The sequence below is a fragment of the Haliotis asinina genome, chromosome 8, assembly GCF_037392515.1.
Source record: "Haliotis asinina isolate JCU_RB_2024 chromosome 8, JCU_Hal_asi_v2, whole genome shotgun sequence".
NCBI lineage: Eukaryota > Metazoa > Mollusca > Gastropoda > Lepetellida > Haliotidae > Haliotis > Haliotis asinina.
This window is the reverse complement of record NC_090287.1, coordinates 53,662,241-53,687,985: the sequence shown is the minus strand read 5'-3', so window position 1 is coordinate 53,687,985 and position 25,745 is coordinate 53,662,241. Positions and strand designations below refer to the sequence as shown.

The 25,745-nt window shown below is 38.6% G+C and overlaps 2 protein-coding genes across 4 annotated transcripts; one reads left to right on the top strand and one right to left on the bottom strand.

Moving 5' to 3' along the window:
- The first annotated feature begins 697 nt into the window (after positions 1-697).
- Positions 698-19,885, top strand: LOC137293682 (S1 RNA-binding domain-containing protein 1-like). 3 transcript variants are annotated; one of them, XM_067824380.1, is made up of 19 exons: positions 698-831; positions 1,235-1,314; positions 1,732-1,958; positions 2,151-2,268; positions 3,378-3,513; positions 5,052-5,148; positions 5,371-5,527; positions 6,413-6,618; positions 7,102-7,259; positions 7,861-7,957; positions 10,960-11,067; positions 12,529-12,620; positions 13,958-14,040; positions 14,967-15,073; positions 15,620-15,796; positions 16,487-16,657; positions 17,037-17,122; positions 17,604-17,702; positions 18,397-19,885. In XM_067824380.1, the coding sequence occupies exons 3-19, from the start codon at positions 1,744-1,746 to the stop codon at positions 18,672-18,674; spliced, it is 2,385 nt and encodes a 794-aa protein (XP_067680481.1). In that variant the 5' UTR covers positions 698-831; positions 1,235-1,314; positions 1,732-1,743; the 3' UTR covers positions 18,675-19,885. The 3 variants fall into 3 exon arrangements, with proteins under 3 accessions (XP_067680481.1, XP_067680479.1, XP_067680478.1); XM_067824378.1 differs by lacking the exon at positions 1,235-1,314 and having other exon boundaries at positions 709-831; XM_067824377.1 differs by lacking the exon at positions 698-831 and having other exon boundaries at positions 990-1,314.
- Positions 19,886-21,258: 1,373 nt separating this feature from the next.
- LOC137294633 (COA8 family protein CBG23705, mitochondrial-like) lies at positions 21,259-25,733 on the bottom strand. The gene is made up of 4 exons (XM_067825693.1): positions 25,383-25,733; positions 23,975-24,187; positions 23,227-23,381; positions 21,259-21,671 (listed from the first exon to the last, which is right to left on the bottom strand). Exons 1-4 carry the CDS (start codon positions 25,503-25,505, stop codon positions 21,584-21,586), a joined length of 579 nt encoding a protein of 192 aa, XP_067681794.1. The 5' UTR covers positions 25,506-25,733; the 3' UTR covers positions 21,259-21,583.
- Between the last annotated feature and the right edge of the window lie 12 nt (positions 25,734-25,745).

The window sequence follows — 25,745 nt, the reverse complement described above, 5'->3', positions numbered from 1 at the left end:
TACGATCATTTAAGAGACTAGATGTTAGTCTAGTGTGTTGGGTAGACGTGCAGATTTGTTCGATAATCCCACAACATTCACACTTTATTAACGTATTTTGCATGAAATTTCATGACCGGGGGCAATTGGATACATTTAATAATAATTTTTTTTTATGTTCAACAGACTTGTTGTTTCAGTTCCGTTTTTTTTCTGCTTCATTGGTGTTAGTCTACACAAAGATATATATTATAAATCACAACATTGTGTTTTTGCTTTAGACTCTTGGAGTTTCATTCCTCATTGACATGGAATAAATTCCGTCCTGTCGGCAAAAAATTTGCACATAATTTGGGCGAATGATTCATAATGATAAATGACGCATTATGTAAGGCATCGTCAATACTCCCGATGAACTTCGATTCATTTCCTGGTCCGGGATCTGTTCTTCAGTGAGAACACAGTATACCCACAGAAAAATAACTTAACACAAACACATAACGCATATATTCGCATACATATATATGATTTGAATTGTAACAAATGAGAGGACCGCAATCGTTGAGAGACAAAGATGAGAACAAATTACGAATTACAGTTATTGAATTTAGCATTTTCTACCTGGAACTAGTCGAGTTAATGCTTATTTAAAAGACTTGATAAAATATTTCCTCATACAGGCTAAGCCACATTGTAGTGGCTCAAGGGAAGTAACTCTAGATCACAACCAAATTTACGTGGGAAATCCGACTACCGTCTCGAAGCGTGCAGCAGCTGTCAAACAGTATCTATTTCCTCTATTGCTTGCTTTCTGCTTGTGGCAATTTAGGATTCATTTGGACAAGTGATCAGGTATGTGTTTAGAAATCCCAGTCATCAGACAGGTCGGTGTCGCAATTTGCAAATAGGATTTCTGGGAAAGATGCGCTTCTCACAGCATTGTACAACTCGCCTCTTTCCGTTACCTACCGGCTTGCCGGAAAGACACGAGTAGTGACGAATGCTCGCAGTGCTGTGCCCTGTTGGCTGTATGGAGCAATGGCGGTGTAAGGAGTCAATATAAGTGTTAGAAACGCCTGTAAAATCAATATACCCTTCGTGGCCGAGTGGTCACAGATGCGAGTAGTAGCGAATGGATCAGTTATGTTACAGACTCTGACCTCAACATCATCACTAGTAGTTAGAGTAACAATAAACGTGGTGTCTGTCTTGAAAGTAAACGTGAGGTTTCTACCTCTCGGTTCCTGCCTTGTAGCCTGTCGCAGAACACACACCGACTACAGGGCATCTGAGACTGAGATTGAGGACAGTTGTGATTCAGACCCCGGCATCCCCGTAAGTTTGTGATCGACATCACGTGTTTGCAACACAATGGAATGAATTCTTTAATAATCGTTATCTACATCAAAAAGCAGGGATAATCTATAATCTCTATATAGGCTCCAAATGTGTAAAATACCTTAAAATTAAACTATTATATATTTGTTCACAAAATATCAACCCCAATTATCAACCATGTATTAAAACAAAAATGAAAACATATTCTGACTTCCTCAGAAAAACTGAGGTAAATGATGTTGATTTTCATGCTACAAACTTATAAACGTCAGCGGCTAAAAATCATGATAAAATATTGCATGTTTTCTTGCTTTTTTTGTTTCTTCAACTATGGATGCTTAATTTGTAATTTGAGACTGTAACATGCCATGTAGGATGATTTTCAAGTTATTGTCATTATCACTTGTGTTCTAGTTTGTCACAGCCATGCCTCCAAAAGGGAAACCGATTGCACCAAGCTGGCAGATAGAGGAAGTGATTGCTGATACAGTCGACACATCACAAGATGTTGCTCGCAATTTGGTGCAGATGCTGGAAGAAGGCGCCACCATCCCCTTCATTGCGAGATATCGTAAAGAGAGAACAGGGGGTATGGAGGCTGAGAAACTACGAGAAGTCAGCAGTCTTCTTGATGATCTCAAGTAAGGATATTAAAAGCATTCTGGGATAATGATTACAGCAAAAATCTTTTTTTCTTATTTTAAAGAGAAGGGAAGGGTGGGGTGGTCTTGTGGTTAAAACATTTGCTCATCACATAGAAACCATAGGGTTGATTCCCCAATTAGGTGCAATGTGTGAGGCCATTTCTGATTTTAATGTCTGATTTATTCCAGGAATGTTATATCCAAGATGTCATCTGTGTACAACAGCATTGAGTCAGCAGGAAAGATGAACCGAACACTGGCTGCTGCATTGAAAAGATCCACCTCTCTCACTGAAATAGAACACCTGGTACATAGCAGCAAAATAACTGTTTCTTGCATGAACATACTTTGAGCAAAATATTTCTGTACATGGAATGCCACTGAGAATGTTTAGTATGTCAGAATGCTCATAAGTTATAAGGGATCCAGATTTTAACCAGACTTGACATTATGTAGGCTTATTTCTTTTTCCACTTACCAAGGGTCAGACCACAAAGTTGCTTTCTTATCGGGCAGGGAAGAGTCAAACACCGTCACCCATCCAAAGACTCCATGACCAGTGTTGCTCAACTTCACCTGATCTGTGTTCACAAGACCAGACATTCCACCTAGGTGCAGGTCTTGAGTATGACAAGTGAACATTCTAACTGCAGGCTACTTCCCTGAACCCCACCAAATTAATGATGCCTAACAATGCCATTATGTCTTCCATATTGTTAATCAAACATGTATATCTGCATTGCGTGTTTTAGGCAAGGTGTCACACACTTTAAGAAGCACACATACATACAAATTATAGGACCTGAGATGTTATTGTAGTAGTGATGTGACAATTCTCACATTGATACATTGATCCATGGGCTGTCGATACACTGAATCAACACAAAGATTTACATTGTCATATATCCAGATACTATACATCCAATGGGCCATGATACATTGATGTTTAACTTTGAATTTTGCCAAATCATGATATTTGTAAAGCTTTACTATTTTTAAAATCAATGACAGCATCCAGTATGGCAATATCATCCATATATTGTAGGTGGAATTACTTTATGAAAATCTTCATGTTGGCTTAAAAAGACTAAGGACTGGATCCAAGGAATAAAGACATATTGGAAACAGATGACAGTGAACTGTCCGTTTCTAAAGTGAACTGTAACGAGGGAGTAAATACTTTGTGGCTCAAGACATAGTCAGGAGAGATGCCGAGGTAGCCTAGTGGTAATAGCACTGGCTTGTTGGACCAACAACCTGGGTTTGATTACCCACTGGGGTACAATACGTGAAGCCCATTTCTGGTATCTGCTGCTTGTAGTATTGTTGGAGTATTGCTGAAAGCAGTATAAAGCCATACTCACTTACTTATAATCTGGAGCCGGTTGTAAATAATGCTACTGCTCTCCCCCTCAGTACGCCCCCTTTAAACCAGGACACAAAGGAAGTCTTGCTGAGAGAGCTCGCAAACTTGGCCTGGAGGAACCAGCGTTACAGATTCTAGATGGAAAGCATGTTCAGCTGGAGACACTCGTCAGACAAGGTGAAAAAGGTGAGGTTGTTCCCTATGTTGTAGCTAACTTGTTGCAATACAGGTTGTTGACAGTTATGACTTAAGACTCTGTAGCCAGCAATACTGCTTATCAAACTGTGATGCATTTTAACCAGAAACAAAGTCATGGGTGAATCCATCAGGGTGGGAGGGTGTGTGGGGTTGGTAATTTGAAAATGACTTAGGACGACCTTGAACTGAATGTTTTGCATTGGCAGAGAATTGAAAATTCCTGGATCCGCCTGTGGGAGATATGTTTCAAGTTGTGTGGTGCTGAATCAGCAATATTAATTTGTTGATATTATTGTTACATTACTGTTAGATCATTGTTAGCACATCTGTCGGTAGATAATAGCAAATAGCAGTATGATGCACATCTTGATACTGTGACAGACTCTAGAAAAAGAGATTGGAAGTATTATGACAACCCTGTGATTGAAACTCTGTGATGAATGCATTATGCTCATTGAACTAAGGGAGACATTGTGTATCAATGTACTGTCGTTTCAAAACCAAGGGAGGTAACTCCATGAGGCTTCTGTATTGCAGCTACACCTTGTGCTGTTTGTTTACTGGTAGATGTCAGATGTCTTTGTCATCTATGCCATCTAGCACATCATTAAAAGCTGATGATCAGCTGAACCACTTACTGTATATTTCGCTGTTTCAGTCACCCCTTTCCGTGGGTGCACCACTTGCAGTATGACTATATGTCTTACCAGCAATATTTCTTGCAGGGCCATAGTTAACTTATCTTAGTAATGGGGTCACTATCCACATCGCAAAGCACAAAAGGTTCTAGCAGGGAGGCATGCTCCTCTTGAAATGTTTTCAAAAAAGATGGTTCCTACTGTCTGAATGTAAAATAATTCATTATGTAATCACCAATTTTGTAGAGGTATTATTTTTTCCTTCTTTGTTTGAACTATTTTTTTTCATGCTTCTTTGTTCAAATTGTAGCATCTGTACATAATGTTCTGAAGTAAACTTACATGTTTAGACATACTAGATGTACAAAACAACTGTGAAGGAGCACTTTGCATATACCAGTACCATTGTTTTAGCTACTTCCACTTGTCTAACCTTCACCCCTAACCCAAACCTTAAGTTTCCTTCCAATCATGCGCAGAAAATTATGCATAGCGATACCGGGATAAGTAAATCTCTCTATACAATACTACTATTAGACTGACAGTTGAAAAAATTCCTTTGTGTAAGTTTACTTAAGATATTGTTTCTCATGGAAATAATCTCTAGAGGTTATTGCATATCCTGTTATGTAGTCATGATTTACTGGTTAAGTCAGTCACTGTGTATTGGGGACTTTCTCAGCCAAAACAACAGCTAAAAAAAACGAATTTTCTGAAGTTTAAGAGTGAGTGTGATTCAAGACCTGTTACATAGTTTTAGTGTGGGTCAAGATGCCAGGTGTGAAATGCGACTTGTTTTCACATACAAATTGTTGTCCCTGACTGATATACAATTGCTTTGTTGGTACAGCTTAGTGCATACCTTGAATCACTTTGTATATATTTCAGGTTTGGCTAAACCTCATGACATAGAGACTGGCATACAGCATATCCTGGCAGATATTTTCTCAAAGGAGAAAGAGGCCATGGATGAAGTCAAAAGATTGTGAGTTGTCTCCCCTTGCATAGTTGACACAAAAAATTAGATGACACTCCCTCCTCCTGACCCACATTGAAAACTTGTTTTGATACTGTATTCAGAGTTTCAGCTTGTCTCAAACACATTCAGGAGCTGAAATGTTAGACTGACTTTTAACCCCAGAGATGAAGTTATCTCATGTGATAATACTGGGAGACAACCAGTGAAAGAAGTAACTGTCATGTGCAGGTGTGAGACGTCCAATGTCAAGATGGAGTCCAGCAGAAGTAAGACCAGCACCAAGAAGGATGATAAGGACAACAAAGCTGGAGCATCAGACGACAGCCACAAGTTTGAACAGTACTTTGACTTTTCCTGCCCTGTGAAATACATCAAGAGCCACCAAGTAGGTCATCGAAGCTTTGTTAGTGTAAGATAGTCGTAAGTTAATGGTAATGTATGCCACTTACGACTGTGTTAGCACTAAGAGAGCTTTGAAAATCCAGGCCCTGGATCATTCTTAGTATTGATTATTTTGTCAGCCAATTGCTGATCTGATTCAGCTATAAATACATTCTGTGTGTTCAAGATCATTACTGAGTGAGTGAGTGAGTGAGTGAGTCTGATTTTATACTGCATTATCCATGAGGCTACCTTGAGTATGTTTGGTGACAACAGACGAGAGAATGTTGACAGTGTTATGAAAACACATGTGGTTCAGTTACTGATCAGAAGCTTTTATGACATTGGTGAAATGGACATTTGAAAAAAATCTAGGTGAAGGTCAAAGCTACCCAAGACACAAGTGCACATGCATTACATGACAAAACTATTCACGTAGGTATAAAGAAGTTCATACAAAACTCTGAAATGTGCATTTTTGGCAGCATCAGTCATGATGATGAGCTCACATGCCCACAGCAGCACACTGACTGTTCCTGCTGCACTGTGTATGGCAATGAGCAAACCCATTTGGTTTGTGAAAGGGAGGGCAAATGTAGGCTAGTACATGTGCAGTACATGAAGATGAAGTTGATTCTGCAAGTAGCTGCACACATCAATGTTCATAAGGCTCTCTGGTCGGTGTAGCACTACACTTGATCGCAGACAACCTGGGGACCTTCGCTCTCAATGGCAAGCACCAGTGGGCAGCACTCATACAGTAAGGGTCAATTGTCAGGCCAGTGCTCAACTTATCCTTGTTTTCCAGTAAAGACCTCCTGACCTCACAGAGGAGGTTGTCCTCATCACTAGACATGTCTTCTGGTGTAGTTCAGATATTGTATTGCAGGTGCTTGCTTTAAATCGTGGAGAAGACAAGAAGATTCTGACTGTTCGAGTGGCTATCCCTGATTATGTGAAGAATCGTCTTGTTAGCAGCTACACCCACAAGTTTGTGAAGCACTGGTCACCTGCAAGTGTGAAGAAGCTGATGTCTGCTAGCATCACTGATGCTGTCAACAGACTCATCCTGCCACAGACCTGCAGACATATCAGGTGGGGGCCCCCTGAGGTCAATGTCAGTAATAGAATGGAATCTCATCAGCATCAGTTAAAAATGGAACCCATCAAAGTCTGGGCAATTCACTTCAGAAACAGCTGCATCCTCAACAATGTCCAGGGTAGCGTTACAATCAATCTCCACTCTACCCTGGATGCATCTATGGCCAAGGGAGCTAATAAAATTATTGGGCTGAGCCTGAGAAGCATCCAGGATATAGTGGAGATTTATTGTGACATTTTCTCTCGAGATTATCAAGAATGAACATTTGAGGCATGCGTCCTATTTTTTCAAATAAGAATTCAGATTTTCAAAATTATTATAGGATGAAAATTGAATAGTATTTGACTACTTGGCCATTTGGAGAGAGTGTCTCATCTTAGTTATTGATCCCATTACTGAGTTGGGAGACTTTTAGGATGTCATGATGCAGAGTAGCATAAACTAGGAACATTCGGCAAAAGTCTTTCTGTCCCCAGGTCTGAGTTGACAAAGACAGCAGAAAAGGACTCCATCCTTGTGTTTGCCTCCAACCTGAAACGGCTCCTTCTGACTCCTCCAGTCAGGGGAAAGATGGTGTTTGGGATTGACCCAGGGTTCAAGAATGGCTGCAAGACAGCAGTTGTTTCCGCAACAGGTGTCCATTTCAACAATGACATTTATAGTTTATTCATGATTACAGTGGAAGCTGTATAATCCGGCACTCATCGGGACTGGAGAACTAATCCAGTTTAGACAATGTGGCCAGATTGTAGAGCTGATTATCCAGGCCACGGACTGGACTGACAACTTGCCGGATTGGACAGATGCCGGTTTTGACAGCTTCTACTGTACTTAATTGATTTAGCAAATAAATAAAAACAAATATCTTTAAAAAAATTTTTTTTTTTTCACCTCAGGTTACATGAAATTCTGCAGTGTATTTGCAGTATATTTGCAGTATATTCTTTGAATTTTATACCAGCTTTTCCAACTAATGTACACTGGGTACACTGACCATACAAACTATAATAACTTACATCTACATGACCCTTGTCATTTGGTCTGACAAAACTAGCAGCCACAGACACATTCTTCATTACCTAATTATCTCTCTGACTCTGACCCCAGCTATTATAATGTGTGTCACAGGCTGACCCAGCTATACATTTCAACCTCACTGTCCTTATGAGTCTTGGATTGTAACCTATCGTTCTAACTGAGTTTGTTGGTTAACAATGGATATATTCCCTCTACAGGTGGAATACAGACAACTCAGGTGTTCTATTTCCTGGACTACAAGTCAAACAAAGCTGCCGAGAAACAGAAGCTGGTCAATATCATTAAAACATACAGGTAACTTTGAGCAGAGAGACTGACTGTTCTGTTTAACACAGACCTATTTACAATGTAACAAATGTTCCACAGAAGAAAAAGTCTAAGTAAACTTAGTCTCAGTGTATTTCGTTACACTCCACCACTGAGTCTAAGAAAACCTAGTAGAAGGTCGTGTCGGGTAAAATGTGAGTGACCAATGACCGTCCAATCAAACGCGAGACGGTTAAATAGATTTAACCAATCAGACAAAGGCTACTATTTCGGGATCGGAGGGACTTTCAAAATATTCAGGTCACCGACACAGATCTGTCCACAAACTAACCATCTGCATGTGACACAGTTATTTGACCTGCAGTATATACGCTTTGGGGTTTCTGTTGACATAGTTACCATTGGCTAATATTTCCGCAAGATAACATCCTTGAATTTTGCCAAAAACACTGTGACTGTTTACTCATTGTTGTCATGGTTGTATGTACGCCATGTGCATCACCTGGAAGCGAGCGTACGCTAAATAGCATTCGGAATCATTCGAGTACAAACCTTTTCGAGATAAAAAGTTCAAAAGGTATGTGCAAATGTGCACTTTCACGATTTGGTAGGCTGTGTTCTGATTGGTCAATCTCAAAGGTTACCTGACGCGACCTCCCATAAGGTTTTGTTAGACTCAGTAGTGGAGTCTAACGAAAATTACTGAGGATAAGTTTAGTGTTAGAGGTCACATGCAACCAAAAACTCAAGCATAATTAAAACACAATTATCACAAAACAAACAAACAAAATTACAAGTGTACAATCGCAAATCAAAAGTGCAATATTTTATGCTTGGGTCTATACGCTCGAAATGAAGGGCCCGGGATACCAAGACAGAACCATTGGGTGTGCATTTAAGTGTAACAAAATCTTTCCATTGGTTGGCTCATCCTCCAATTTGCTTAGCTGGCTCTCTGTTTATGGTATATAAGCCTGATAGGTGTTAATTTCAAATTGCATGTAGTCAATGATTGAAGTTGTGCATTGCATATTGTCATTAGCAGATGGGCAGGCAGACATATAGGTGTCAATAAGCCATTGAGTTTTGACATTGATGTTTGAGTTTTCCTCAACAGAGGCTGCTTATCATAATCAACATGTTTTTTTATGTCACGAGTAGATTATTTACTTGTTTGTGTACTCAACCAAGATTAGACTACTGCTCACAACCTCATACTCCAGGAAGGCATACTGTTTCAAGCTTCATGAACCTACTCACTGTGCATGTGTTTTGGACAGTAAGTTAGTGAAACTCAGCCTTTTCGGTAAAAACTATTATCCTAGAAACATTTCAGCAATGATGTCTGTTTGTCCAAATGTTTATGGATTCATCTTGTACTGGATGTTATCAGTGATCGTGGTAGGTTTTGTACAAGTGCGTGCAGAAATAAAAGTATAAATATGTAGTCCAAATCTTTTGTGCATGAAATTTTCAGTACAATCCTGAATCGTGTAAAAAATTGTTTGTCTATAGGTTGCTTTTTTAAGGTACTTTTTAAAATTATCAGAATCTATGTGTCCAAGACACGCCCACAAAATCTTTTTTGCATGGTTTTATGATATATTTGCGTGAAAAACACGTTCCTGCATTATGTTATGGACAGATGTGCAGATGTATTTACTAAGATCCAACTTAGTTGGCGTGTCTGGTGCATATTATCAGAAGACACTGCAAGCCAGGTGCATATAATCAGAAGACACTACTAGTCAGTTGAATTTTATCATAAGACACTACTAGTCAGATGTATATTATGAGGAGACACTACTAGTCGGATGCATATTATGAGGAGACACTACTAGTCAGATGCATATTATGAGGAGACACTACTAGTCAGATGCATATTATCAGGAAAAACTACTGGTCAGGTGCATATTATCAGAAACTACTACTAGTCAGGTGCATATTATCAGAGTGAGTGAGTGAGTGAGTTTAGTTTTACGTCGCACTTAGCAATATTCCAGCTATATGGCGACGGTCTGTAAATAATCGAGTCTGGACCAGACAATCCAGTGATCAACAACATGAGCATCGATCTGCGCAATTGGGAACCGATGACATGTGTCAACCAAGTCAGCGAGTCTGACCACCCGATCCCGTTAGTCGCCTCTTACGACAAGCATAGTCACCTTTTATGGCAAGCATGGGTTGCTGAAGGCCTATTCTACCCCGGGACCTTCACGGGTCGCATATTATCAGAAGACACCACTAGTCAGGTGTATATTATGAGGAGACACTACTAGTCAGATGCATATTATGAGGAGACACTACTAGTCAGATGCATATTATCAGGAAAAACAACTGGTCAGGTGCATATTATCAGAAGACACTACTAGTCAGGTGTATATTATCAGAAGACACTACTAGTAGAGTACATATTATCAGAAGACACTACTAGTCAGATGTATATTATCAGGATGCCCTACTAGACAGGTGCATATTATCATAAAACAGAAATAGTCAGGTGTATATTATCAGGAGACACTACTAGTCAGGTGTATATTATGAAAGAGCACAACTAACCAGGTGTGTATTATCAGAAGACACTACTGGTCAGGTGCAAATTATCATAAGACACTACTAGTCAGGTGTATATTATCAGGAGACACTACTAGCCAGTGCATATTATCAGAAAACACTTCTAGTCAGGTACATATCAGAAGACTCCACTAGCCAGGTGGATATTATCAAAAGTCCGTTGTATATTATCATTAGACACTACTAGTCAGATACATATTATCAGAAGACACTACTTGTCAGATGCACATTATCAGAAGACACTACTAGTTAGGTGAATATTGTCAAAAGACACTACTAGTCAGGTGTATATTATCAGAAGACACTACTAGGCAGATGCATGTTCTCAGAAGACGCTACTAGTCAGGTGCATATTATCATAAAGTCAGGTGCATATTATCAGAAGACAGTACTAGTCAAGTGTATGATGTCAGAAGAAACTACTAGTCAGGTGTATTCACAACATTTTGCAGGTGTGAGATGATAGCTATCGGGAATGGTGTTGCCTGTCGACAGACGGAAGAGTATGTTTCTGGCCTCATCCAGGAGAAGGCGTTCGGGGAGATGCAAGTCATGTACTGGTGGGTGAACAGTCTGCACTCTCACTCACTCACTACCAACCCACTCACTACTCACACACTCCCTCCCTCACTACTCGCGCACTTCCTCCCTCACTCACTACTCACCCACTCACTACTCACACACTCCCTCACTCACTACTCACACACATCCTCCCTCACTCACTACTTACCCACTCACTCACTACTCACACACTCCCTCCCTCCCTCCCTCACTACTCGCACACTTCCTCACTCACTACTCACTCACAACTCACTCTCACACACTCCCTGACTCACTACTCGCACACTTCCTCACTCACTACTCACTCACTCACAACTCACTCTCACACACTCCCTCACTCACTACTCGCACACTTCCTCCCTCACTCACTACTCACTCACAACTCACTCTCACACACTCCCTCCCTCACTCACTACTCGCACACTTCCTCACTCACTGCTCACTCACAGCTCACTCTCACACTCCCTCCCTCCCTCACTACTTACCCACTACTCACTACTCACACACTAACTCCCTCACTCACTACCTCCTTCATTCACTCATTCAGTCTCTCACTACTCACTCCCTCACTCACTACACTCCCTCACTCACTACTCACACACTACTCACTACTCACACACTACTCACACACTCCTTCCCTCCCTCACTACTTACCCACTCATTCACTCACTACTCCCTCCCTCCCTCCCTCACTACTCACCCACTCCCTCACTCACTACTCACCCACTACTCACTACTCACACACTCCCTCACTCACTCACTACTCACACACTACTCACACACTACTCACTACTCACACTCCTTCCCTCCCTCACTACTTACCCACTCATTCACTCACTACTCACTCCCTTCCTTACTACTCACACACTACTCACTACTTACTCACCCGCTACTCACACACTCACTTCTAACCCCCTCACTTTCTCAGTACTCACCTACTCACCCACTCACCCACAGGTCAGGGTTTGAAGGAGAAACATGCTTCCCAAATCTTTTCTTGAATTGATGTAGTAAATATGGTCCATCCATCAGAATGTACTGTAATATTAAATGTAACACATTGTTGACATTAAATATCTTGTAACAAGATTATGAAAGCACAATTTAATTACTTTACCTGACCCTGATAATATCCAGTATGGACTTATGAAATGAATTATCGGGATGTCAGTTCTGCAAGCCAGCTCTGTATATATAGTATCCTCACTTTGTTAGTTTGAGGACAGGGTTAACTGTGTCAGTTGAAAAGGCTTTGGTTAGAATCCAACAGATGTCGTATCGCAACTCTGGCTGTTATGATATGGATGAGATGGTAGTTGCCACATGATCAAAATAGTAAATCTTATCAGAAAACTCACAAGGTAAAAATGTCATCTGCAGGATGATTCCTTACCCTTCTACAATATGATGAAGACAGTTCTTTTGGTCTTTGTATGTACACATCCAGTTTTGTTTTACAGCATTGTAGACGAGTGTGGAGCGTCCATCTACAGCGTCTCAGATGAGGCCCAGCGAGAGTTACCTGACCTTGACCCGACACTCAGAGGAGCAGGTAGGTTGTATACCTCTGCTACAAACAGATATATAGGGTGCGTTGCAAACATCCAACCGCTTGCAGGCGATGTACAGCGATTCACCAGAGCACTAACTTTCAGCAGCTTGCAATTGCAGCAATTGCTGAATGAAGTCGCTTCGTTCTCAAACCAAAATGGCAGAATTCGAAGGCTGAACAAACTTGTTCGGCAGCGAAATCGGCAAAAAAACAATTTACATCCCAGCATCCTAAGTTTGTTCCACTAGTTCATTGTAGTCATCAATAATCATAAATTCATCACTTGTCATTGAGACTCTCCTAATACGTTCTTTATTAGCGAGGAATGAGGAAACGGTAATCGCTCCGCCATTTTTGGAAGAGCAGTAAACGCTTCAAACTGTTGCAAGCCCATAATAAGCGATTCATTTGCTTACTTTAAGCGATTTTCGGCTTGCACCGCACCCATAGTCTTAAAATTGACACTGTTAAATGGAAAAAACCTGCACTGATCATCATCATTGCACTATTATGTCGCCTCACATGTTGACTCAACACTTAGATTCAAAAATGAAGGATCCACCTCTGTGATGATGATGACTCCTTGTCTGTATATAAGGAATCTGTTCCAGGTGTCGAATCTGTGTCAGGTGTCTAGCTAGCTGCTCATTTGTCTTATTTGTGAAACTTTTCTTTTTCATATAAAATCATATTCCAGCTGCAAAATGTTTGTCATCAAGGGATGCTGCACTGTTTATTTATCTTAGATTTCATCCTTTTATTCATTTTAATATTCATTATATGGGCAGAATTGTTGTGGTATTTATTCATCCTAATTATCTATTATGTTTGTTCAGAATCACAGTATTTAACATCCTCGATAATCTCCAGGGTATACGTTACAATAAATTTCCACTACACCCTGGATGAATCTACAGCTGTACCTGATGATTTTATTACCTCCCTTTGCTGGCTTTTTATCCAATCAGGTGCCTATGCTGGGAAGTTGAGCACACCAATCACAACTCACTTTCACTACTTATATTGTCTAACCATTTAAACTTGGCAACACATTTGAAGCAGAGGTACTCTGAAAGAGTTCAATGAGTTTCAGACCTGTTGATTTGTCTGTATGATTTCCACCAAGATAAAATTACCATAGATGCATCCTGGATATTTGTGGAGGTTCATCGGACCATATACCCGGGTGATTATTGAGGATGATTTACTGATTGTAGAATCCCTGATTGATCTAAGCTCAACCATTGAGGTGTTACCAAGTGAGTACCTGACACAACTATACCTGTTATTACATCAAGATTGTCTTTTATTTGTGGTTTCGTGTTTCGTGTTTCCAGTTTCCATAGCAAGACGACTGCAGGATCCCATGGCAGAGTTTGTCAAAATTGAACCCAAACATATTGGTGTGGGCATGTATCAGGTGAGCGATGTACAAGTGTCAGCAGGGTAAAATTCACCTGATCTAACCACTCTCATCTGTCCATATTAATGCTTAGCTCACCTGTAGGCTGGTTAGACATGAACCATGGGTTGACAGAACTGTTGGTAATTTGACCTGTGATCACCTCTGGAAAGTCATGGGATCAATCCCCTGCCATGTCATACTAAAAGACTAAAATATAGTATTTGTTGGTCCCTCCTTGGCGCTCAGCATTAATGGGAACAACAGGTTTTACCAGTCAGAGTAACATGTCTGAGTGAGGTATTCATGCTAACTGTGGTATAGTATCTCAGTGAGCTAGCACTGTAATTTTAAAACCAGCTGAAGTCTTTGCTAGGACAAGCAGATACACAGACACAGAGAGACACACACACAGACATCCACACACGCACACACACGAGGGATGAGGGAAGTAGTCTTAATTAATTTAGACTGTGACTATTTTCATTGTAAGCAATGTCAGACATTTGGAAATCAAAATAGAAATATCAGAACTTCTGGAATTTGGAACAAGGCTTCCTAAACTCTGCACATTGCTAGTATGTCTATTTGCATACAAGACTGTGACATTAATCACTATAAGGAGCTTGTTTCAGTGTACAAGGCTCAACTCAATCTACAGAGTTTGCCATGAAATCTCTTTCTTTTTGTCAAAATGTCAAAGAGAATGATTTGTCAATTTTGGTTATTGGTCCACATTTTCTAATATAAAGGTAGGGGCCAACTAACCACTTCCAAGGAAATCCTGGCTGCAGCACTGAATACAAACTACCAGAGGGCCTTGGATTTGATTGAATGTTCATCAAATACTGCAAAAGATTAGATCCCTTGTTTGAACACCATCTGTTTCCTTTGTATTTGCAAAGAGATTTAGAATACTTGACTTTGTGTAATGTGTTTCCTAGCATGACATCGCAGAGAGCAAGTTGAAGACAGCTTTAGATTCGGTAGTGGAGGAGTGTGTCAGCTTTGTTGGTGTGGACATCAACACCGGCAGTGAGTGTCTTCTCAGGTGAGTCTGTACCTCTATTCCAAGCCTGACTAATTAATTATCTCAAAACAAAACTGTCTTAATATACATTCTTTTTTTAATGAATTTAATGAGTATATTATCAATTATTATATTATAATATATTAAACAATATCATCTTCTGTGTCTTCATAATCCTTGTTGAATCAGTTGTTGGTCTGGATGAAAATGAAATCCAGAAATTTCAGTCTTTAAATGTGTTTTAAATTGATCATTAATTTGTGTGCAGATGTTGGGGTAGGTGTCTGTGCCCATGTGCTTAGAAAACAAAACAACTATTGAATGAGGATTCAGTTGACTAATGTGTCATTTTGTTATTATGGGTCAAGATTCCTGTTTGAAGTTCATGCTGTCCATCACTGCTCAACCAGGTTTATCCTTATAGGTATAAAATTGATGGAAAACATCATTCAGCCACTCAGTTTTCCTGGGTAGTATTTTCTGATAATGTTGATTAAATGGAAATTGTCAGCTCATTGCAAACACCACAATGACTGCCTTTGGTGCATGTGTGTGTGTGTATTTCAGGAGGATTGCAGGGCTGAATGCTAGCAAGGCAAAGAAGATCATTGAGTGGCGAGAGAAGAATGGAGCATTTGTTAGTCGAGAGCAGCTGCTAGGTATCAAGGGCTTGGGTCAGAAGGGGTATGAGCAGTGTGCTGGCTTCATCCGAGTGCTAACTGGCTTAAATCGTCAGGGACTGGGGTAAGTATTGTGATGGAGTAGGGATTATTCATTAAAGTCTGGAGGGAGAGAGGTAAATAGCGCCAAAATGAGCTAGTTAGGGTTGTGACACTCCAGTCTGGAGAGAGGTCAATGGAAGGGTTGTTCCATTTCAGTTTGGAGGTAGAGAGGTTATAGATGGGAAAGTCAATGTAGTTGAGGTTGTTCCACTTCAGTCAGGAGAGAGATAGGTAAGTAGTATGAAAGTCAGCTAGTTAGGGATGTTCCACTTCAGTCTAGAGATAGGTCAGTGGTGGAGTAAGGGTTGTTCTATTTCAGTTTGGAGGGATAGAGGTAAATAGTGTGAATGTCAGTGTAATTAGGGTTGTTCCACTTCAGTCTGGAGGGAGAGGTGTAAGTGGTCGGGAAGTCTTAGGAAGGTGGAATTTGGAGGGAGACAGGTAAGAGAAGGGAAGTCAATGTAGTTTTGGTTCTTTCACTTCATTCTACATCCAGTTAGGGTTAGTAAATTCTATTTTAATTGGTTTCAATGAATTCAGCACTGTCAGTCTTCTGAGGATATTTATAATTAAGAACATCAAATATCATTATTTGGGAGGTGTTTTCCATTCACAAACTGAAAACAAATAACTTGCAAATTTGTAGTTAAGGTTAGAGTTAGTATTGCAACATGTTGACATTATATGGGACTTGATAGTACATCATATCCAGGCCAGATGAAGATGCTGAAGCTGAGGCACCAGGCCCATCAGGCCAAGGGAAGAAGAGGAAAGCTTGCTCATCTAAAGTGTCTGCCAAAAAGAAGAAATCACACATCGATTGTACCCCAAATCCTTTAGATATGACCGCCATACATCCAGAGTCTTATCATATAGCAACAAGGTGAGTCTGTGATACCTGCAATGTCATGAGTGCTATTGTATATTGACCAAATGGAAATTCTTGATCAAAATTGATCCAAAGCATCCCCAGGTTGTCTGAAGACAGAGCTACCCAAAAGGTTGGACCAAAAAGATCTGGGCCCTGTTTCACAAAGCTATTATAGTGCTACGATTGTCATAACTCTATGTTACAGTATATGTTACCGGCTTTGAAAAAAGATGGATTGTATGTCAGTGAATCAATGTTGACAAAATTATTAACTGGATATTCTGATCCAGAGTCCAGTATTTTTGTTATGCAGCTGGCATAATTCAGATTGTACTGCTATATTAGAACACACTCGATAACAAAGATGGTGTGACGGCTTTTTCTGTTTCAGACTCATGAAAGACACTGGAGTTGATCCTATGAATGTAGGTCAGGAAGACTTTTGTAAGCAAATTAGACGATTCAGCAAACACAAAGGTGAGTTAACATTTATTAATAAATATCTCCATGGTATGTAAATGCTGAGTAATGATTGTGCTTAAAACCTTACTACCTACCTAAACCTACAATGTATCTCCACATTTTCGTGATTCTTCATCATAGTATGTCATCACAGGATCAGTGGCATTTACTCTATTATTTAGGACATCACTAATTGATATTTATGTTGTCAGTACAATAGAGAAAGTAAAGAACACCTGATTGTTTCTAGGACTATAGTTAACTATCAGGGCCATGTTCTTGAACTTCCTTTAAGCAGTTGTAGTAGTGAAATTCCACATGATATTCTTCATTATCTGTCCTTACTGAATAAATGTCAAAATCCTTGTCAAAGATTCTCATATTGATTACTTCTTCATCAATTTTGAGTCTATTGTTATTGTCTTTAAAGATTTGTGAAGTCCAAGTTTAGGGAGTCCAATGATCCAAGGTCGATGTTCAATGTTTGTATTGTTAGGAGTGGAGGAGCTTGCGAGGATGTACAACACAGGATCTCCCACAATCACCCTAATCACTGATGCTCTCAGCCAGTCACTGACTTACGACATTCGAGATGGTATGTGAGAACACAAATTAACAGCTTATTTGTAATGAACAACTTCTTTTCAAGCTGACAATGTAGGTGTATAGAACTTTCCTATTGTTTACTGTAAGCATGTATATTCTTAGTGGTAGTAATGAGCCAAATTAGCAGTTTCACCATAAAATTAGTAGTCAACTAAATTCTTAAAATCGTGATCTTAATCAACTGAAAAGTCCACATTGCAAAGTCGGCAAAATGCGTGAAAATTTTCACATGAAATTCTTTTCAAACTGCAGAATGTTGAAGATTTCTGATGTACAATTTTGCTGAAATTATGTTTGTTACTTGCAATGATTCCTGTTCAATTATGTCATTAAATATGATGAATGGAAGGTAAGTGAATGCCTAATATATATTTAATCAATGAAAATATGTGGTTTTGTTTATATATCAAAGTTTCTTTCAAATCTTGTAGAATTTCTAGTGCAGTCTCTTGGTGTAATTCAAGGTTAAAAATCCACAGCAACTACAATGAAATCATAGAGGTTGGCATCTCTGTAACAGGTTTGGTGACATTAGCTCACTTGGTTCAAATTCATAGAATTTCCACATCATTTTAGAGTAGCCCAGTTTGATTTTTGCAACAGTTTATGATCATGACATAGAGGAGTGTGAAAATAATAGTTCAGTTATTTCTCTCAAAAAATGTATGTCTAATCTGTTTCAGAGTATGATAAGCCACTATTCAAAAAGGGTGTGATTGCAATGGAGGATCTGAAAGTCAAACAAACACTGACAGGCAGAGTGACAAATGTGACTCATTTCGGGGCATTTGTGGATGTAGGGGTGGGTCAAAATGGACTGATCCATACAAGTCAGATGAGACAGGGCCTGGAGGGGAGACAGGGTGTGCAGCTTGGTGATAACGTGAACGTGGAAGTATTAAATGTTGACCTTCACAAGAAGAGACTTGGCTTGAAACTACTGGGATTTACCAGGAAATGATGTGATATAAATGTTGTCAGAGTGATAAATGAGTATGAATGCATCATTTTGTGAGTGGGTGAGTTGTTTTTAATGTTGCTTCAGAGACAACAAGTGACGTGTCAAAACTTTTCACTGGAACTTAACCCCCCAAACTGGTATTGTCCTGAAAGACCAAGAATTCAAATCAAGACAAACCCAGCATTCTCCTGGTGTGACAAAGGGACATAATTCTTTGCCTTCAACAAGTGAATAATCTTGTTCACAAAATCTTGAAGTTGAAAACATCTTTAAGTGTTTGAGTGACTTACACCAACAGCATAATCTGGTCAATTAACATTCTGATCTCATATGTTTTTTTATAGTTCATGAGCCATGCGGTAACAAGTGGCATGTCATATAGTCATCCTTCGCCATAATACAGGTCTTGGAGTCCATGGATGACCCCATCAGTATAGGAACTATTCCATAACTATCACAGTGGTTACAGTAGTTCTGTAAAATCATATTTTCTATGAATATAACACAACGGCTATGACATGTATCGTGCCCAGTCAAAATTATATTGTATCACTGAAGGTGAAAAAACAAACAGGGAAAATGAAAATACACATATGTACAGCAATCAGACATCACTAGACATGATAACTCAATTAACATTCCAGTGTTCATCTGATTATTTAAGAACATCCTGAATGTTTTCAAACACCAGATAAAAACATGGATATGTTCTGATAAACACTGTCAGTTGGAAGTTTACAACACGTTAACCAGAACTTAACAGTGGATTTGTTGATGCGCCACTTCCGATTACATGAAGATGTGCAATAGCTGGGCAGCTTTTTTATGGGAACCACAGATTTCCCCTCAGTTCAACCTACTCCACGCTATCGAGAATAGTGTTATGGCAAAGGATGACTATTTATCAAGTGACAGGATATCAAAAATTATCATTTGAAAAAAAAAGCAAGTTCTGTTTAGTATTTGAGTTCATATTTGCTGACCTGCTTCTTAACACCATATGATTGAGTTGTATTAGTTCTGTCATGAACAGATATGATTGAATTTTTTTATTTTGCCATCAACTAAGCATTTCCTTTAGCATATACAAGCATTCCTTTGACATTTTATCTAATGTGATATAAAATTGTTTTCTGTAGAATTGTAGCAAGGTGTGAAAGATTACCAGCATGTTTTATGTAATTATTCCATTAAAATAAACTGAATTGGTATTCTTGTGGTTTCCAATTTTTATGCCCTCAAACATGTCATTGTCAAAATGAGTTTGTTGCAGTTTTTATCGACCAAGAATGACACACAATCTGGTCTAATCTAAATTCAGCAAATCCTTGCATAGCTGAGGGTAGGTAATTCTGCAGATTGCTTTTGACCTACTAGGCCTCTCTGCATTATCTGTGGAATGAATTCCTGAAATCATTATAACTTTCCTGAACATCTTCACAAGAGCAACATCTTCACAAGAGCAACATCTTCACAAGACCACACAAAGTATTCACAGGTCACGACAGCATTACATACATGTTTCCCCACTGAATGTTCATTTATGCATGAATCACAGTCGAAGTAAACGTAGGCTCAGTATTATTTGTTACACAGCTATACTGAGTCTAACAAACACTAGTAGAAGGTTGCGTGTCTGCTAACCTTTGAGCAACCAATGACTGTCCAACTCCTCACTCCGTGTTCATCTCTGCATGCATCACAGCCATTAATTCATCTCTGTATTATTCAGTGACCATATAGTCTGTGTATGTTTCAGTGACCATAGAGTCTGTGTATGATTCAGTGACCATACAGTCTGTGTATGTTCCAGTGACCATACAGTCTGTGTATGATTCAGTGACCATACAGTCGGTGTTTGTTCCAGTGACCATACAGTCTGTGAATGATTCAGTGACCATACAGTTATAATATTGTATGTGAATAATTGTTTTGGTTTGCATAGTTTTTCACTTTGCAAGAAGCCCATTTAAAGACATCTTTTCTGACATAATGTGAATCCTTTGATTATGGGGTCTATGACAGAATCGACCTTGTGACAGTCTTTCGGGTGTGAGCACCATACTGGTGACCCCTGCTAATATGTATAAGTAACTGCAGTTTAAAGTAAACTCAAGAATGTCACAATTGTCATGTCAACAAGGATAAAACAAAGTCAAGTAGAACTCTAAGGCCAGAGCAATCTATTTCATGCTTTACAGATTTTTGTCCGCAAAACAAGGCTAAAGGCATGAGGGAGAAAAGAGAAAAACAAAATATCATCCGTCAGAGTAATAGTTCGTCTAAATATTGAAAGTATTGGCAGTTTATAAAATGTATATGGGGCACACAAAAAAATACAATCAAAGAATATTTCCATGTAAGTTAACATATCTGGCCAATAAAAACACAAAAATTTTACCTTATGAATGGAAAAAATCAATTGTGTAGTTTTTTTCTTATTGAAAAAATACGACTGGTGGATATGTAGAATAAGAAATAAAATTGGTCTGGCCTAAAGTAACAAAACATGGGACACAATATATGACAGGTATTGCTAAAGTAGCAGTAATATACAACACAGTAACTAGGACATCAAAAACAATTTTGCAACACAAAATATTATTTTATTTACAAAATTACTTATCAATGTACATTTCATGTTACCCTCAACTGTACCAAGTAAGTGTCAGATCTTGATTAAACTGTGTCTCTTCAGTCTTCTCAAGTCAGATGGGAGTAGGATGGAGAGCTGCAGAATATCAAGCCATTCACAGAAGTAAATCAACTCAGGAAGATGCTTCCTGCTTCTTACAGGGAACAGTCTTCTTATACAGCACAATGTATTATGTTCTAATTTCAGGTAACCAAACACAGGTGATTATGTAAAATGACTTATTTTTCCATTTTTCAGCAAACTTATATCAGTATCAGGATCTTTTCAACCTTGTCATGAATCTTGAAAAGCTGACTTGCAAAGCAGGCCACAAAAGGGAAATGTTTTTCTTGTACCATTCTCTGAAAATGAAGACATTTTGTCTGTTAAACTATCCTGTCACACCACAGATGCACGTGCAGTCGTTGACCATAAGTTAGTTATCAAAAGAAAAATTCCCATAGACTTGCATGGTAATTAACTCTTGCAAGAATAATTTTCACAAATTTAGTTTCGGTCGAATTCTTTCAATACTTGTGTATTAGCCTTATGAATCATCTCAGCTGTATGATTATTAAGAAAACAGCAACTATTTAAACAACATATATTAGACATCAATCAAATTTAACATGGCTATCTATGGGATAGATTAAAGTCAAGTTGTACTTATGGTGTGTAATCAGATGTCATTCAAGAAGAACAGGAAGATGAAAGAAAAGTATGTACACATAGCTAAAGTTGATTTCCAAGATGTTTGCTAAAAATCCAAACAAAATTATTCTTGCAAAAGTTAATGAACAAACATGTCTATGGAAATTTCACTAATGATGACTCACTTATGGCCAACTACTGTACTCAGCTGTGGAAAGGACAAACGATCAACACGAGTGATGATTTGGCAATTTTTTTAAACCTACACCATTTACTGACCAAAACATTTTGGAAACTCTACTGGATTCAGACTCTTGATATCATCAGATATCATAACAATTTACTGGAAGGTCATATCCATGTATGAGAGAACATGACTCGGAAAACGCTAATGCAGTGTTGAGTGCTTTCAGGTCTCAGGATCATATTTCAGTCAGTTTGTTGAAAATTACTTGTCACTAGTACTATGCATCACCATGATTTTATACAAAACTGACTGTTTACCAAACCATGTTCTGCAGTACATGTGCCACCATTCAGTTTGTGTTATACAATGGGTGTTTAGAGTGAGTGAGTTTAGTTTTACACCGCACTCAGCAATATTTCAGCTATATCGGGGTGCTCAGTAAATAACTGAGTTGGGATTAGACAATCCAGTGATCAACAGCATGAGCATCCAATGGAGTGAGTGAGTTTAGCAATATTCCAGCTATATGGCGGCGGTATGTAAATAATCGAGACTGGACCAGATAATCCAGTGATTAACATCAGCATCTACCTGCGCAATTGGGAACCGATGACGTGTCAACCAAGTCATGATCAGTCATCAGTTTTGTTATCTAACACCCTTGAAAAATAAGAGTATGAGTCCCTGGGACCCTCAAATCCAGGCCTCAATTAAATCTCTGAACTACTGAGCTATTTCACTGTCTGTTGGCCTGTCATTAAAAATATCTATTTAAATGGTTAAATCCCTTGTGTGACACAGCCCAGAACAAGGACTTGTATTAACTGAGAAAATGTAATCCCAAGTATAACATGATGCATTTGATGAATTTCTGAAAGGCATTGTTTGCTCATAACTTCAGCAATGCCAATTTGCACTTTTCAGAGTTCATGATACTGATAACCAGTTTTCAAATCCAGAATCCCCTAGTACTGGGAATCTGTTCTATACTGAGAAAGAGTAATCTCAAATATAACATATTCTATATTTAAACAAGTCGGAAATGGTCTCCAGAAGGTTTGACGTAAAGAACTGCTTACTTGTTATACCAAATGTGATTCTTATAGTTGTCATTGAGGAAGCGCTTGTAGAAGATGGACATCTCATCAGCTGACAGGGTCTGAGGAGGATCACCTTCCCCTTTAAATGAAGCTCTTTTATCAGCTAATTTTGATTGCACATACTCCTCCTTTTTCTAAAAAAGAGAGATGAAATTGAAGAATTCAGTATGTAACTATCTTAAGAAACAAACTTGCATTTGGTATACAATTACAGAAATTTCAAAAGATACCATGTATTAAAATTGAACAGAGCACAAAAAATGTTTTCTAAAGATCACATGTAACAAAAAACACAACTTTGCATATTCTGATACATTTTTCTATCATTTATTAAAACTGAACAGTACACCTGGTTATGACTGCCAAATACGTTTCTAAAGATCACATGAAATGTAAAACACAACTTTGCAGATTCTGATAGCTGTTTTTAATCAGCAATTCATATTATATATCATGAATAAGTGATAAGTGTGTTTTAGTTATGTCTGATTGTTTAGTTGCAAGTGACCTGTAAAGTACACTGAATGAACAAGTACAACTTTCATCAGATGGTTACGTTTCAGGCAATATCTGTCTTTAGCATTACTATTAATACACTATCGAGACTGAATATACCAGATCGTATGTAACTAAGACTTGTTGCAGAATGTGATTGAATACATACATTTTGAGAGAGAGAGAGCGTGAAAGAGAGAGAGGAAGATGATTCAATAATAAGATAACTCACTTGTACAAATGACTTGTTGTGCTTTTCCCAGAATTCCTGGTTCCATTTCCACACTTCCTGTCTGCGCTCTCTATAATTCTTCTCAAGTGGAGTTTCATTGGGAGGAATGTAGTACTTGACAGGACGGAGATTTGAGACTGAATGAGGCGGACCAACCCAGTCATTCATACTACTCTCAGGAGGTTGTGTATTTGTCTTTGAATTCTGTTGGTTCTAGAAAAGTAAATAATACAACAGATAACACAACATATAATAATACCTCTTCAGTGAGTGTTGTTTTATCTAAATAATGGTAAAAAGATTAAGTTTCCTATACTTTCCAAGCAACTGACGTACTGAAATTACATCAGTTGATCAAAATCAGGTACATTATGCTATTGTTCTCTAATAATTCAAGAAATTCAAACAAAAAAGATGACTTGGGACAAAAAACGTTCATGTTTTACACCTAGTAAAAGAAAAACACATATACTGAGTAATGAGTGCATTTGCTTTCTCGCAAGTTTTTATCTATATTTTCAATAGAAGACGTGAACACCAACACATACTCTTTTGAGAGTTCACTTTTTTTTTTAAACTTGCATTTCTTTTGCTGTTCAGTACATTCAAAAAACAAATATGCACTTCTTGCAAGCACTAATAATTTCCTTAAAGTTGCATCATACAGAGGGATGAAAAAAAGTCTACCATAACATTACAGTAATGCACATGTGAAGCCACACCAGGCAAGATGCAGCATCTCACCAGGAACAAGATGGAAATCCACTACCCACTGACTTGAGGTCAAGCTTAGTTTACATTTTCTTGTCATGAAGTTTTCACAAATCATGCTTTGCTGTACAAAGCTACATAGATAAAACATTGATACACTTCCTACTGTGATGGGCCTTTTGACATTGTGCTGATCCAGGCATGATCAGCATTTAGAGAAACTTTAAAAGTGCTCTTTATTTTGGATTTGGAACATTTTAATGGGATAGTTTGCAAGGATTGCACATTACAAATTGTGCTCAGAAGTGTTGCATGAAAAAGTCGTTTTGAAATGAACATCAAATCATTCAGTTTTCCCAACAGAAACAACAATCAAGGTTAGTGAGTATTGTTGATGTTTAATGACCGTTTCATCATGTTCATATTTCACCGTGAAGTAGATAAAACATTTAGCCCGGTATTATAACCAGACTGTTTCTACTCCAGCATTTGACCTTGGGTTCATGAATAAAAATGTTGACAAACAGCTAAGCATAACATTCTTAACAGGTATACAGAATTCTGAATACCATAATACTGACGAAAAAATAACTTTACTTAAACGTGAATGGAAGGGTAAAAAATGCATGATGAATCTGTGTCTGTGAATTGTTAATCAAAACATTTGAACGTTTCGTAAAACAGCTGTTATACTGACCTCTCTTGTAGTTCGAGTCGCATTCGTCCTGTACTGTTGTGCGTTAGCATGATACGTGTGTCGATATAATGTGCATGTTAGGCTGTTTTCACAGAGAAATTGGAAAGCACCCCGACAATTCATTTTCTAGCAGACAACACTCAAGGTAGGTAACTCTGTGTGACTGCGAGGTTATATATACTATTCCGCTGAATTAAAACGTGATTGCATATGTGGTAAATGTTGGTGTGATTCAATTACATCGACATGTGCCGCAAGGATGAAGGAAACCCAAAGGTACTTCAGACACCATCAGTCAAATTTAGAAACCCGAAAGCATGCTGCTCCGTGATGGATAGAGGGAGCACATTTCAGGGGCAGGTA

What these genes read in the sequence shown, in the direction of transcription:
- LOC137293682 (XM_067824377.1), top strand. Translation starts at nt 1,096, where the DNA reads ATGCGAGTAGTAGCGAATGGATCAGTTATGTTACAGACTCTGACCTCA. An exon ending in ATGGATGAAGTCAAAAGATT is followed by an intron (nt 5,149 to 5,370) that starts GTGAGTTGTCTC and finishes TGTCATGTGCAG; the next exon opens with GTGTGAGACGTCCAATGTCA. An exon ending in CCCGACACTCAGAGGAGCAG is followed by an intron (nt 12,621 to 13,957) that starts GTAGGTTGTATA and finishes TCGTGTTTCCAG; the next exon opens with TTTCCATAGCAAGACGACTG.
- LOC137294633 (XM_067825693.1), bottom strand. Translation starts at nt 25,505, where the DNA reads ATGAATTGTCGGGGTGCTTTCCAATTTCTCTGTGAAAACAGCCTAACA. An exon ending in CGACTCGAACTACAAGAGAG is followed by an intron (nt 24,188 to 25,382) that starts GTCAGTATAACA and finishes TTACTTTTCTAG; the next exon opens with AACCAACAGAATTCAAAGAC. An exon ending in AATCACATTTGGTATAACAA is followed by an intron (nt 21,672 to 23,226) that starts GTAAGCAGTTCT and finishes CTTCATTTTCAG; the next exon opens with AGAATGGTACAAGAAAAACA.